Raw genomic sequence first — 13189 nt, 5'->3', positions numbered from 1 at the left:
GGCCATCTTTGCTCCAATGGAGCCTCAGCTGCGGGAGGGGAAGAGAGAGACAGAGAGGAAGGAGAGGGGGAGGGGTGGAGAAGCAGATGGGCGCCTCTCCTGTGTGCCCTGGCCGGGAATTGAACCCTGGACTTCTGCACGCCAGGCCGACGCTCTACCACTGAGCCAACCGGCCAGGGCCCCATTAATATTTTGATGTATCTTTCCAGTCTTTACATTTTATAAAACTGTCTACAGTATGTCTAGTTTCTTATCCTGACATTTATTAGATATGTGTCAGCTTTTATAACAGGTACCTTTATTGCCTAGTGTTTCCCTTCCTCTTTCGATCAGATATGAAGAGAAGATGAAAATATATTTAGAGTTGAACTCATTTTCTGTAATAAATACCAGCTAATTGTTATAAACTAACATGTTTGAGTATCTGTATTGCTTAAAGTAATGATATTTGCTATATAAAAAAGAAACCTTCAAATTGATAATGGTGCAAATATAATAGAAGTTTACTTCTCATTCTGAAAGTCCAGAATGGGTGTTCTTGATTGGGGAATGGCTCTTTTTCTTTTTTTTTTAAGATTTTATTTATTCATTTTAAAGAGGGAAGAGGGAGAAGGGGGGGAAGAGCAGGAAGTATCAACTGACTAATGTGCCTTGACCAGGCAAGCCTGAGGTTTCAAACCGGCGACCTTAGTGTTCCAGGTTGATGCTTATCCACTGTGCCACAGGTCAGGCTGAATGGCTCTTTTCTAAAGGCTGTTTGTGAGCTGTGGCCCTTCTAACTTGTTGCTTTACCATCTTCAATAAGTTGCTCTTCATGGTTGTGTGTGCTTCAGGCAGGCGAAGGAGAACACGGGATTGCGTGAGGGGGTTAGGTAGCATGGCCTGGGCCTGGAAAGGGCTGCATCATTCTCTTCCCTTCAGCTTACTCCCTAGGTTGAGGCTGCCTGGGTTGAGGCCACACCTAACCACACAGGAGCTAGAACATCTTATTATCCAGGAGTCACGGCGAATACTGAACAGCTAGCAGGTTTTATCACAGTGTCTAGTAATAAGACATTTCAGATATCTTTGAAGAAAATATGGTAGTCCCTAATGAGAATGCCGTAGAATGTTTTTTAAAGTTCATAGACATGCAAAAATGTTAGCTACCTTAATATTTTAGTGATATGAAAAAGGAAAGTTTGTATTTTTTTTTCTTCTTCTTTATTTTTTTAAATTTAATTAATTGTGTTTACATAGATTCTAGGATCACCCCGAATGCATCCCCCCTCCCCCCGGCAAGTTTGTATTTCTAAGTATCATTTTCCTGTCTTAAGTACATGTGTGTTTTAACCTTTTCTTCAATTATTTTAATTTGTAGGGCCCTTTAAAAGGACGCAGAGTTGAAGGAATTCAATATGAAGACATTTCTAAACTTGCTTGAGTTTGAAAATTGGTTACCAAACTAAAATCCTAAAGCATCAAATTGGTGTTTGCCAAGGTATTATGAGACTCTACTGTGTCAGGGTGTTTCTTTTGTATAAAAACAAATTGACTTATTTAATTATTACTGTATAGTTGTTTAGCTGAAATTATAGAAAAATCTATGTCTCATGGTGCATCAAAATTGTAAATTTTATCTTATTTTTGTTCTCTTTATAATATTTCCTTGATTTTTAAAATCTTCATTAAAAGAATGTTATTGTAAAGTGTTTTCTATAAGACAATTTAGAATCATTGTTATAGGAAATTCTTCATAGTCTAAATTTCTATTTTCAGTAACAAAGTAGTAACGTTAAACTATAAATATATTTTAAAAAGTCAAACTAAATAGCAGCTTTATTGAGGTATAATTCATACACCATATAATATCACCCATTTAAAGTATACAATTTCAGTGGTTTATAGTATATTACAGAGTTGTGCAACCATCACCACTATCTAATGTTAGAAATTTTTTATCACCCTTGAAAGGAACCTTGTGTCCATAGTTACTGCCTGTTTTCCCTCTTTTTCCAGTCCCTGTCAGCCACTAATCTACTTTTTTTCCATAAGGATTTGCATGTTCTAGACCAGCGGTTCTCAACCTGTGGGTTGTATTTCTGATGGCTTTAGGCGACCCCTGTGTTTTGGTCGTTCGACCCCCGCCGGGGTCACGACCCACAGGTTGAGAACTGCTGTTCTAGACATTTCATACAAATAGAATCATACAGTTTGGTTTTTATTTTTATGACTGGCTTCTTTTACATAGCATAATGTTTACAAGGTTTATTTATGTTGTAGCATTTTTCAGTATTTCATTCCTTTTTATTGCTGAAGATTATTACATTGTATGGACATACCACATTTTTTTTTTTTTTGTATTTTTATGAAGTGAGAAGTGGGGGGAGGCAGACAGACAGACTCCTGCGTGCGCCCTATGGAGATCCACCTGGCATGCCCACCAGGGGGTGATGCTCTGCCCATCTGGGGCGTTGCTGTGTTGCAACTGAAGCCATTCTAGTGCCTGAGGCAGAAGCCATGGAGCCATCCTCAGCGCCCAGGCCAACTTTACTCCAGTGGAGCCTTGGCTGTGGGAGGAGAAGAGAGAGAGAGAGAGAGAGAGAGAGAAAGGAGAGGGGGAAAGGTGGAAAAGTAGGTGGGCGCTTCTCCTGTTTGCCCTGGCCAGAAATTGAACCCAGAACTTCCACACTCTGGGCCGACACTCTACTGCTGGCCAGAGTATACCACATTTTTTTTAACCCTTTGAGTATTGAGTTTTTAAAAAAATGTAATTAGTTCCAGCTTCAGTTTTATAAACTTAAAATCATGTTTGTTTGATAACCAATTTACGGAAACAAGAAGAACATACATTTGCCTCTTTTTAATGTTGCCTCACACATTTTTAAAATAAATCGGTTGTATTCTGGATGGTCAGGAGACACAAGGATGCACGTGAATGTTTGTACTACTCCAAGGGTTAATCCATTCATCAGTTGATGGACACTTTGATTGTTTCTACTTTAGGGCTGTTGTGAATAGTGCTTCTATGAACACCTTGTACAAGATTCCATGTGAACATATGCTTTCAATTCCTAGGTGTAGATGCTGAGTCACATTGTAACAACCAGTAGATAATAAAAAAACTCTTGATTCAGTTTTTACTGTACATTGAGACACTTTAATTCCCCTTTTTGTTTTATTGCTTTAGATTGCTGAGTTTCCAACTCTATGAAACCATGTTGAACATTTTGTGAAACTGCCAAACTGTGTTCCAAAGTAGCTGCACCATTTTACAGTCCCACCATCACTGTTGAACTGTACATTTTTAATTAAGTAGAGCAGTATATTATGTAGGGATACAAAGGACAGGAAACCCATCTTACATTTGCTTATGGCCAAAAACATAAAAAAAGGAAATTTATAGTTCACATAACTGAAAAGGAGCAGACCCCAGCTTCATGTGCAGTGGGATTCAGAGTGTGAACAGCCTTATAAGGACTGGGTCATACTGGGTCATTGGACTCACTTCTGATTGAGATAATCCTGGAGAGAAGATGCACTTTGTATATTTAGTGATCCTTTAGAGAATGTAGAACACTTTGAAGAAGACTCTGACCAGTAGATAATAAAAAAAACAACTCTTGATTCAGTTTTTACTGTACATTGAGACACTTTAATTCCCCCTTTTTGTTTTATTGCTTTAGATTGCTGGGTTTCCAACTCTATGAAACCTTGTTTAATTTTCAATATATTAAAGACACAAACATAAATGTATGAGAGAGGAATGATTTAGTGAAGAGTATGGTTTTCCCAAAACACAGGCTCATTTTCCTGACAATAAGGCATATATATTTAGTTGGTTTAATGGAAACTGTTTAGATTGATGCGTAGGAGAAGCTTTGAAGACAGATAGCATAAGTGCTAAAGATGATTAATATATCTGACAAATACCAGCCCTGTAATACCCCAGCTTTATACAGAATTAAATATTGATCAATTACCAGTAGGTTGCAAGGTGTTCCACAAAATAAACAATCTAGGTAATTGTCAAGTTTCCTTCATCACTGAGAGCATACTACTTTCAGAAACTAATCAAGAGGTAGACAGTGGAATAGTCCTTCCTTTTGAACGGTTCCCATTAATTTGGTTCCTTTGTTTGGAATTCAAAATTGATTATTCATTTGTAATTGAAAATTAATTATATAGAGAAGGCTTATTTCTGGTCTCAAGGGAAATACGTCAACCATATTAATAAGATTTTTTTTTACAAGCAATGAATTTTAAAACACCAGCTATTAATAAGTTTTGATAATTTGAAAAATGTGGATTTGATTTTAAATCTATTTTACTTTGATAGGACTCTGTTGTTAAATATCCTGCATATAAATATGGACTTTAACATTTTCATCATTATTTTTAAAACAACAGAACACATAAAATAGTAGGAGTCAAAATTTTTACCAAGTAACAATTTTAAGAACCCACTTTTTAAGTCTGTGTTGAACATCAGCATTTTAAGATACGTATTTTTAAAATAGGATATGGAAAAGATATAGATTTTTTTAAAATGTATCATAGGTAACCAATTTTTTTTTTTTGTATTTTTCTGAAGCTGGAGACGGGGAGAGACAGTCAGACAGACTTCCGCATGCACCCGACCGGGATCCACCTGGCACGCCAACCAGGGGTGATGCTCTGCCCACCAGGGGGCGATGCTCTGCCCCTCCGGGGCGTCACTCTGCCTCGAGCAGAGCCACTCTAGTGCCTGGGGCAGAGGCCAAGGAGCCATCCCCAGCACCCGGGCCATCTTTGCTCCAATGGAGCCTTGGCTGCAGGAGGGGAAGAGAGAGACAGAGAGGAAGGGGGGGGGGTAGAGAAGCAAATGGGCACTTCTCCTATGTGCCCTGGCCGGGAATCGAACCCGGGTCCCCTGCAAGCCAGGCCGATGCTCTACCGCTGAGCCAACCAGCCAGGGCGGTAACCAATTTTTATAAAAGAATGAAACCAAAAGGCAATACTATTTACCTCCTGATTACTAAGATTAGATTATAAAAATCATTTAATATGTTACAATTATTTCAAAAGATCACTTGCTTTTTTTTTTTCTTCTTTTCCAAGTGAGAGGAGGAGAGATAGAGAGGCAGACTCCCACATGTGCCCCAACAGGGATCCACCTAGAAACCCCTTCTGGGGCCAAAGCTATGCCCATCTGGGGCCGTGTTCACAACCAAGCTATTTTTAGCACCTGAGGCAGAGGCTCCACAGAGCCATCCTCAGTGCCCAGGACCGATGCACTCAAACCAATTGAGCCATGGCTGCAGGAGAGAGAGAGAGAGAGAGAGAGAGAGAGGAAGGAAGGTGGGGGGGTGGTGTGGAGAAGCAGATGGTCACTTCTGTATGACCTGACCAGGAATCAAACCCTGGACATCCAAATGCAAGGCTTGCGTTCTATCACTGAGCCAACCAGCCAGGGCCCTCACTTGCTTTTTAAAATATGGGTTGGTGATTCCAAAAGACAGCAGTTTTGTCTACATTCTAATATGGAAAATTATTTTTATAAAATTCTGGAGGAAAAAAAAAAAAAAGTCCTGGCCGGTTGGCTCAGCGGTAGAGCGTCGGCCTGGCGTGCGGGGGACCCAGGTTCGATTCCCGGCCAGGGCACATAGGAGAAGTGCCCATTTGCTTCTCCACCCCCTCCCCTCCTTCCTCTCTGTCTCTCTCTTCCCCTCCTGCAGCCAAGGCTCCATTGGAGCAAAGATGGCCCGGGCGCTGGGGATGGCTCCTTGGCCTCTCTGCCCCAGGCGCTAGAGTGGCTCTGGTCGAGGCAGAGCGACACCCTGGAGGGACAGAGCATCGCCCCCTGGTGGGCAGAGCTTCGCCCCTGGTGGGCGTGCCGGGTGGATCCCGGTCGGGCGAATGCGGGAGTCTGACTGTCTCTCCCCATTTCCAGCTTCAGAAAAAAAAAAAAAAAAATTCTGGAGAGAAAATGTCATAAAAATACCTTTAATTTTTTTAAGTGTAATTTTATCAATTTGGACTTTAAAAATCTAGGCATTTTAGAAATTGATTTTTTTTTTTAAGTTATAAACAAAGGAAAGCAGAAAATTACAATGGGAAAGATTTGGACTGTATCACCAAAATCCACTATACTAATGCAGACATAATAAAGTTACCTGGTTTCACTTTAAATTTGTTGTTTATTTATTTTGCATTGTAAATGCCGTTAGCCTTTTGGTAGGACATAATTTGCTAATTTATGTTAAAATAAGTCTAATCATATAAGTTTAAAATTAAGTAGCACTACTCTTAGGAATTGTATAACTATAAACAAAATCAAAGGTCTACAATGAAAGTTCAGTGTTCAGGACCTCTTAAATTTCTGTGAAACTTGTAGCTTCATAGACAGGGGTTTCCGGAGTGTTTGAAATTGTGATTCCCTTATAATTCTTAGTAACAATAATACTGTGTACTGAGATTATATGCTGAGCAATTTTAAATATGTAAAGGATTTGAGAGCAACAAAGTCTCCAAGATGATCTGAGAATAATGTCATGGAGGCAGGACTGTTACAGGATTATAATTTACTCAGAAGATGCCTACCCAATCATATTTTATCTTATTTGGAATAGGGCTGGCTTAATAGAATGAGCTTGGTCAACTAAAACCTTGTGATGGTTTAATTTATATGTCAACTTAAATGGGCTAAGAGGTGCCCAGAGAGTTAGTCAAACATTTTACTGGGTGTGTCTCTGAGGCTGTTTTGGATGAAATTTACATTTTTACAAAATTTATATTTTGTTTTATTTTTAAAGATTTTTATTTTATTGATTTAGAGAGAGAGAGGGTGAGAGATCATAGTTGCTTCACTTTAGTTCATTGATTGCTTCTTGTATGTGTTTTGACCGGGCAAACCCAGGGTTTTGAACCAGCGCCCTCAGCGTTCCAGGTCTTCCAGGTCGAGGCTGTATCTACTGCACCACCACAGGTCAGGCTGAAATTTACATTTTAAAAGGTTGACTGAGTAAAGCAGATTGCGTTCTTTAATGTGAATGGACCTCTTTCAATCAGTTGAAGGACCAGATAGAACAAAAAACCTGATCCTCTTCCCAGGAACTGTCTTTGGACTTCATCTGTAACATTGGTTCTTCTGGCCAAATGACCTTTGAACCAGAAGATCAGCTTTCCCTGGGTTTCTTACACCATTGGCCTACCTTGCGGATTTTTTGGGGGGAGGGTATTTTTCTGCAGCTAGAAACGGGGAGAGACAGTCAGACAGACTCCTGCATGTGCCTGACCGGGATCCACCTGGCACACCCACCAGGGGGCGATGCTATGCCCCTCCGGGGCGTCCACCGCGACCAGAGCCACTCCAGCGCCTGGGGCAGAGGCCAAGGAGCCATCCCCAGCGCCGGGAATCGAACCCGGGTCCCCCGCACACCAGGCCGACGCTCTACCGCTGAGCCAACCGTCCAGGGCCACCTTGCGGATTTTGAACTATTAGCATTCGTAATTATGTGAGCCAATTCCTTATGCTATAAGTCACTTCCCCTGTTCTTACTCCATGCTTACCATATAACCTCATAACTGACAACTTAAAAATGTACTTGACCTGCAAACTCGAGGACCTGACACTTAACAGTGAATCACAGTAAATGCCACATCTAGCACTGTCTGGATGCCAGCTAGACTCGCCGAGCAGCTTGCCCTTGCATTGCCTTGATGCACACACTTCACTCTCTGAAGATGCAACAAAATCTTAGAGCTTTTTATAAAGCATTTATTTTCTTCAGATATGTTAATATCTGGTTAGTTTTTTAAATTATTCAAACTGAAGAATGACTGCAGAAGTGGCAGGGAGAAATGTATATTTATACATTTAATTTTCAAAACTAAAAAATCTTTAAGATTGTTCGAGGAAGCTATAGAGCTGAGGCACAAAGTAGTCCTTGTAATGTCCATCGATGAAACCCTTGCCACTGTTGTGTACAAACCAACAGGGAACGTCTGTTCCAAACACGCTATTCGTTCGGTAGTCTTTCTGTAGGCCTCTGCAAGTACAATGGTGTGTAGGGTTAGGGCACAGACCAAGGCATGCCGGCCTGCATATCTCGAAGGGAGACACATTCTCCTGCTTGCTATTCTTTGCACCCCTTCCACCTCCATATCTGCCTTCCCCCACCCACCCCCTTCCCCAAGTCATAGAGTCTGGGGCTTAGGATTGGAAGAACAGAATAAATAGTTGGTCCCTAGATAATTCAAATAACTACTGAGATTGACCAATATGGACTTCTCCAGCAAGGTAAGGAGTAAAAATTAACTTAGAAACGGGAACTCAGTTCCCAAGTTTTATGGGCTTAACCTCATACTCAAAAGAAGGCTCTAGCTTTAACATAAAAATACACATTCCCTAGCTCGATGGCATGTGGGTATTTTTACGATTTCCTCCTTTGATCACCTTTTTCAAATAATCCAGCTTGTGACTATAAAGCTTCTAATGTTTGAAGGTGAGAACAACAGATTAATTAATCTTGGCATTTTGTGTATGTACTCATACATGCAGTCATTGTTTTCATTTCAGATGGACGAGCTGTAATGTCCTTATGCAGATGCCATGTGTGTGTCCATTCCTGATGACTTGTCTGGTTTGACATAGGTAATGCTGTGTGAGTCAAGGCCTAGGAGGAGCCCTTTTTTGTTACCGTCATAGGCGTCCGAGGCTTACCTGGTGACAACCAACTTATGTCCTTTCACTTCCATGCTCGCCTCTGGCTTCTCGGGGTCCTTTCCAGGTCGCTCATTGAAGATGTGTATTTTGGGTTCATGCATGAACTGGCCTAGTGAGATAAAGTCCAGGCAGTGATTTACAAGTAACCCACGAATAAATAAAAAACCTGGTCATTTGATCTAAACTACCAGTTGATCCTCCCTCCAGAATTTCTGGAGTAGAGAAACATACTCAGAGGAGAAGGGCACAGTGATGAAAGAGGTGGGTCCCTCCTGAGAGCAAATCCATGCCACTCACCCCATGTTAACTTTGCATATGAGGCTGATCTAGGGGATGAGAAGTAAAATCAAATGCCCTGATTGGGATTGGACGTGGGGTTGAAGGTCAGCACCCGAGAGCATAGCTGAAATCACAGAAGAAGCTGTGTTTGTGTTGTCATATGCTTCAATTGGAACCTTTGCTTGTCACAGACTTCCTATGCAAGTTCACTTCTCTTCAGTAAGAAAAAAATCTTCAGCAAAACTTAAACTTTATCCACCTCTCTCTAGTTTGTGATGATGAAATCCAGATTTTGGGAAAACTTGTTTCGGCAAAGGTCCTGGCTATCGCATTACTGAGTCACCTCACACCACTATGTTGGATTGATCATGCTTTTTATTTTCTGTATTTTATGATGTTTGACGTCTTAAAAATGCTGTCTGGCTGGGGATAAACTGCCCCTCCCAGGGCTAGCCAATACCAAAATATAGCAAAGGACTCTACCAGAAGCATGCCTTTTTCTTCTTCTTTTTTTTTTTTTATTAAGTGAGAGCAGTGGAGACAGAGAGACAGACTCCCACATGTGCCCCCACTGGGATCCACCTGGCAGGCCCACTACAGGGCGATGCTCTGCCCATCTGGGGCTGTAGAAGCATGCCTTTTGTATACAACTGACCAACCTAAAGCCAGACCTTCTCTCCTGGCTGCCATAACCCCGAAGGAATCATTCCAGGGCCAGGTGCCAAGCAACTAGAAACCAATCTGTAGCCCAAAGCCGATGGGAATTGTTCAGAACAGCCAACTCTAACCTACCCTGCTCCATCTTCTCTTTCCATGGAAACCCCTATAAAGGCTCTGGCCTGAACTTATCACCTGCTTCTGCTTCCCTTACCAAAACCTGGCCTTCCCCCGGTGGCTCCCAAGTGGAGCCTCTTGTTCCTAGGGAACTCTGGGAGTAACAGTTACCATTTCCTCCAACGGCACTGACCTCTGTGTCACTCAGGCGCCCAGGCTCAGAACATGCATCCTGTGCTGCTCAGTCCACACCGGTCCCTTTCCCAACTTCTAACCACTGTAATCCAAAGCTGCTCAAGCCCTAGCACGGCCCACATGTGTCAGATGGTTGATTGATTACCTATTAGTCCGTGTGCTTTAGGTGAAAACTTGTTTGTAGAGGGAATGTAGATCCCCAAAAAGTCTACGTTGATTGGATGCTTCTTCCAAACACGATGAAGTAACACAGAGAAGGACATCTTATCCAAGGTGATCGTCACAGTTTTCTCTTTCTTCACTGCGACCAGCACCCTAGTGGGAAAGTTGAAATGGAATTAACAATTCTAGAACAGACTCTAGAAAGTCCTCTCTTTCACCCCTAATAGAAACTCTCATTCCTCCCAGCACAATCCCACTAGTTTTCTAAGACCTTTACCATGTTTTTGCCATAGAATGCTTTTTTAACTCCCAGCTCTAAACTTCTATCAATGTATTTGTTTAAGCAGATACTAATTGGGAAGGTATTACTCACAGGACCCAATCACAGCAGTTCTGAGCATATGTGACACAGAGTTGGCTTTGGATTTCAGTTGATAGACTCATTCAGTTACCCAACATGTATTTATTGAGTACTTAATATATGCCAGGCACTAGGGTAGCACTGAGACACATGTGACCAAAATGCATGATTCCTGCTGCCAGAAAATTTTTTTTTTTTAATTATTCATTTTAGAGAGGAGAGAGAGACGGGGGAGGAGCTGGAAGCATCAACTCCCATATGTGCCTTGACCAGGCAAGCCCAGGGTTTCGAACCAGCGACCTCAGCATTTCCATGTCAACACTTTATCCACTGTGCCACTACAGGTCAGGCCAAATATTTTTTTGAACATCAAATTTTTTTCACATTTAAAATGATGATTTTAAGGTCCATGTTTATGTGGCAGATGTCGGTATTTATGTAAGGTGTCAAAGAAAGGCCCCAAATCAGACATAATAAAACTTGCCTCTGGTTAATGATCTGAGCTGTGTCAGACCAAAATAAGATCGATGTCCGAGTGCCAAGCCTCAGGGTGATGGTCTCAGTGCTAATTTCTATTTTCATGTCTTCACTTTGGAAATAAAATCCCAGTTTTCCAAAATAGGTGCTTAGTTTATTATTATTGGGCTTCTTGGCACCAATGAGCTGTCCATTGACCAAAATTCCTACAGAGAGAAAAAAAAAAAAGCTTTTTTCCTCTGTGTGCCATTCTTTTTTTCATATGTGGGCACCATAATTCAAATTTATAAAACTTGATGGTATAGCCTGACCAGGCAGTGGCACAGTGGATACAGCGTCGGACTGGGATGCGGAAGGACCCAGGTTTAAGACCCTGAGGTCACCAGCTTGAGCGCAGGATCATCTGGTTTGAGCAAAGTTCACCAGCTTGGACCCAAGGTCGCTGGCTCGTGCAAGGGGTTACTCGGTCTGCTGAAGGCAAGGCACATATGAGAAAGCAATCAATGAACAACTAAGGTGTTGCAATGAAAAACTGATAATTGATGCTTCTCATCTCTCTCTGTTCCTGTCTGTCTGTCCCTGTCTATCCCCCCCCCTCTCTCTGTCTCTGTCTCTAAAAAAAAAAACCAAAAAAACAACAAAAAAAACTTGATAGTATGGGAAAATTATTATTTTGCTTTAGGATTTATATAACACTTTTTCCTGTGTAACTCTCATTTATATAACTATACTATAGCTTTTTAAAAAAATTTATTTATTAATTTTACAGAGGAGAGGAGAGAAGTGAGGATGAGAAGTATCAACTCAAAGTTGCTTCACTTTAATTGTTCACTGATTGTTTGTCGTATATACCTGCCTTGACCAGGGAAGGCCAGGGTTTTGAACCGGCGACTTCAGCATTCCAGGTTGACGCTCTAGCCACTGCACCACCACAGGCTAAGCACTACAGTTTAATTATATTACAAAATCTGCTCGTTCATAATGAGAGAGAGTATTGTATTTTATTTTTATTTTTATTAATGTTGATGGGATGACATTAATAATTCAGGGTACATATATTCAAAGAAAACATGTCTAGGTTATCTTGTCATTAAGAGTATTGTATTTACAATAGTTCAAACGGGAATATATTTATAATTTATTTCTCACTAATAATCCGAGTTTGGAAAATACAGGACTTCTGTTAAGGTGAGAAAGAAATCCCAGGTGGTGAGAGTGTAGCGTGACAAAGATCTAATTATCTAATTCAAATATAATATCTTTTTATTTTACCTGATTCTGGGTCAGAAACAAGGTTGAGGATTTTTCCGGGTTCTGAATCAATATTGAAACAAATATTCTTTTGGCTTTTTGGTAGATAAATGATGAAGTGTGGGTCATTTTCCACTAGAAAATTTACAAAGAAAATGAAAACAACTAATTATAGACGGGAACAGGATTTTGAAAAGTATTTTATTCCTAAACATTTTCATTTAACAAAAACAAACATATATTTTGCTTCTACTATATACTAGGTACTGTTCTAGGCATTGGGGACCAGTGGTCCATACACATTGTCCCTTTCTCATGCAGCCAACATCAGAGATTCAAGTTATTCTACCAATATAGTGGATAATTATTCTGTAGCTCACACATGCACTGAGCTAGGAATTAAAAATGAATAAGAAAGACACAAGGAATAAGACACATAGAAATACATACTACATATACATGTGTAAATGTATAAACAGTGAGTATATAGAGAGATAAAAAGATATGTATTTTATTGAGTAGGCATACACAGTGCATAAAAATAAAGAAGACATAATATTATTTGTTGGCATATAGATTAATCCATTCTCAGAGCGATGAAGGATCAAGCTGCTCCGGAAAAGTTACTTTGTTGTTAGATGACGTCAGAGTAATGGCGGGGTAGGAAGCGATACCGATAAATCTCCCCCAAAACTCAACAAGATCTTCAACCAGAAACAGAAAAACCTATACTTGGAGCCTCCAGATGCTTCGCAATACACCCAAAGGTATGGTCGAGTGAAAAATTGGCTAAATATATAACCAAACCCCGAAGGAAATAGGGAGTAAGAAATGCTCTGCCTTCCTCACTAACCTAAACAGGGCGGCTTTCTCTGGTAACTGTGAATATAGAAACTGAGGCGGGCAAAGGGGGTGAATAGATCCAGGCCGCGGCACAAACGACCGAACCAGGCTGTGGCACGGAGATCCAAGCCGAGGAAAAACTGATCCTGTGGCAACCCGGG

The 13189-nt window shown here is 40.8% G+C and overlaps 2 protein-coding genes across 3 annotated transcripts in view; one reads left to right on the top strand and one right to left on the bottom strand.

Moving 5' to 3' along the window:
* KIN (Kin17 DNA and RNA binding protein) overlaps positions 1-4459 on the top strand; it is a 46843-nt gene extending 42384 nt beyond the window's left edge. The window contains exon 13 of the mRNA XM_066384915.1: positions 1361-4459. Within this exon, the coding sequence (XP_066241012.1) occupies positions 1361-1423 (63 nt within the window). The 3' untranslated portion in view covers positions 1424-4459. The remainder of the gene's footprint in view (positions 1-1360) is intronic.
* A 3258-nt stretch (positions 4460-7717) lies between these two features.
* The window catches only part of ITIH2 (inter-alpha-trypsin inhibitor heavy chain 2), a 44571-nt gene continuing 39099 nt past the window's right edge, over positions 7718-13189 (bottom strand). Inside the window, exons 17-21 of one of the 2 annotated variants that reach the window (XM_066384900.1) lie at positions 12207-12320; positions 10942-11140; positions 10080-10249; positions 8684-8795; positions 7718-8009 (exon numbers count right to left, since the gene is read on the bottom strand). In XM_066384900.1, the coding sequence (XP_066240997.1) occupies positions 7862-8009; positions 8684-8795; positions 10080-10249; positions 10942-11140; positions 12207-12320 (743 nt within the window). In that variant the 3' untranslated portion in view covers positions 7718-7861. The remainder of the gene's footprint in view (positions 8010-8683; positions 8796-10079; positions 10250-10941; positions 11141-12206; positions 12321-13189) is intronic. The other variant, XM_066384901.1, reaches the window with a different exon arrangement.

This window comes from Saccopteryx leptura, chromosome 5 (genome assembly GCF_036850995.1).
Source record: "Saccopteryx leptura isolate mSacLep1 chromosome 5, mSacLep1_pri_phased_curated, whole genome shotgun sequence".
Taxonomy (NCBI): Eukaryota; Metazoa; Chordata; class Mammalia; order Chiroptera; family Emballonuridae; genus Saccopteryx; species Saccopteryx leptura.
This window is presented reverse-complemented; position numbering and strand designations above follow the sequence as displayed.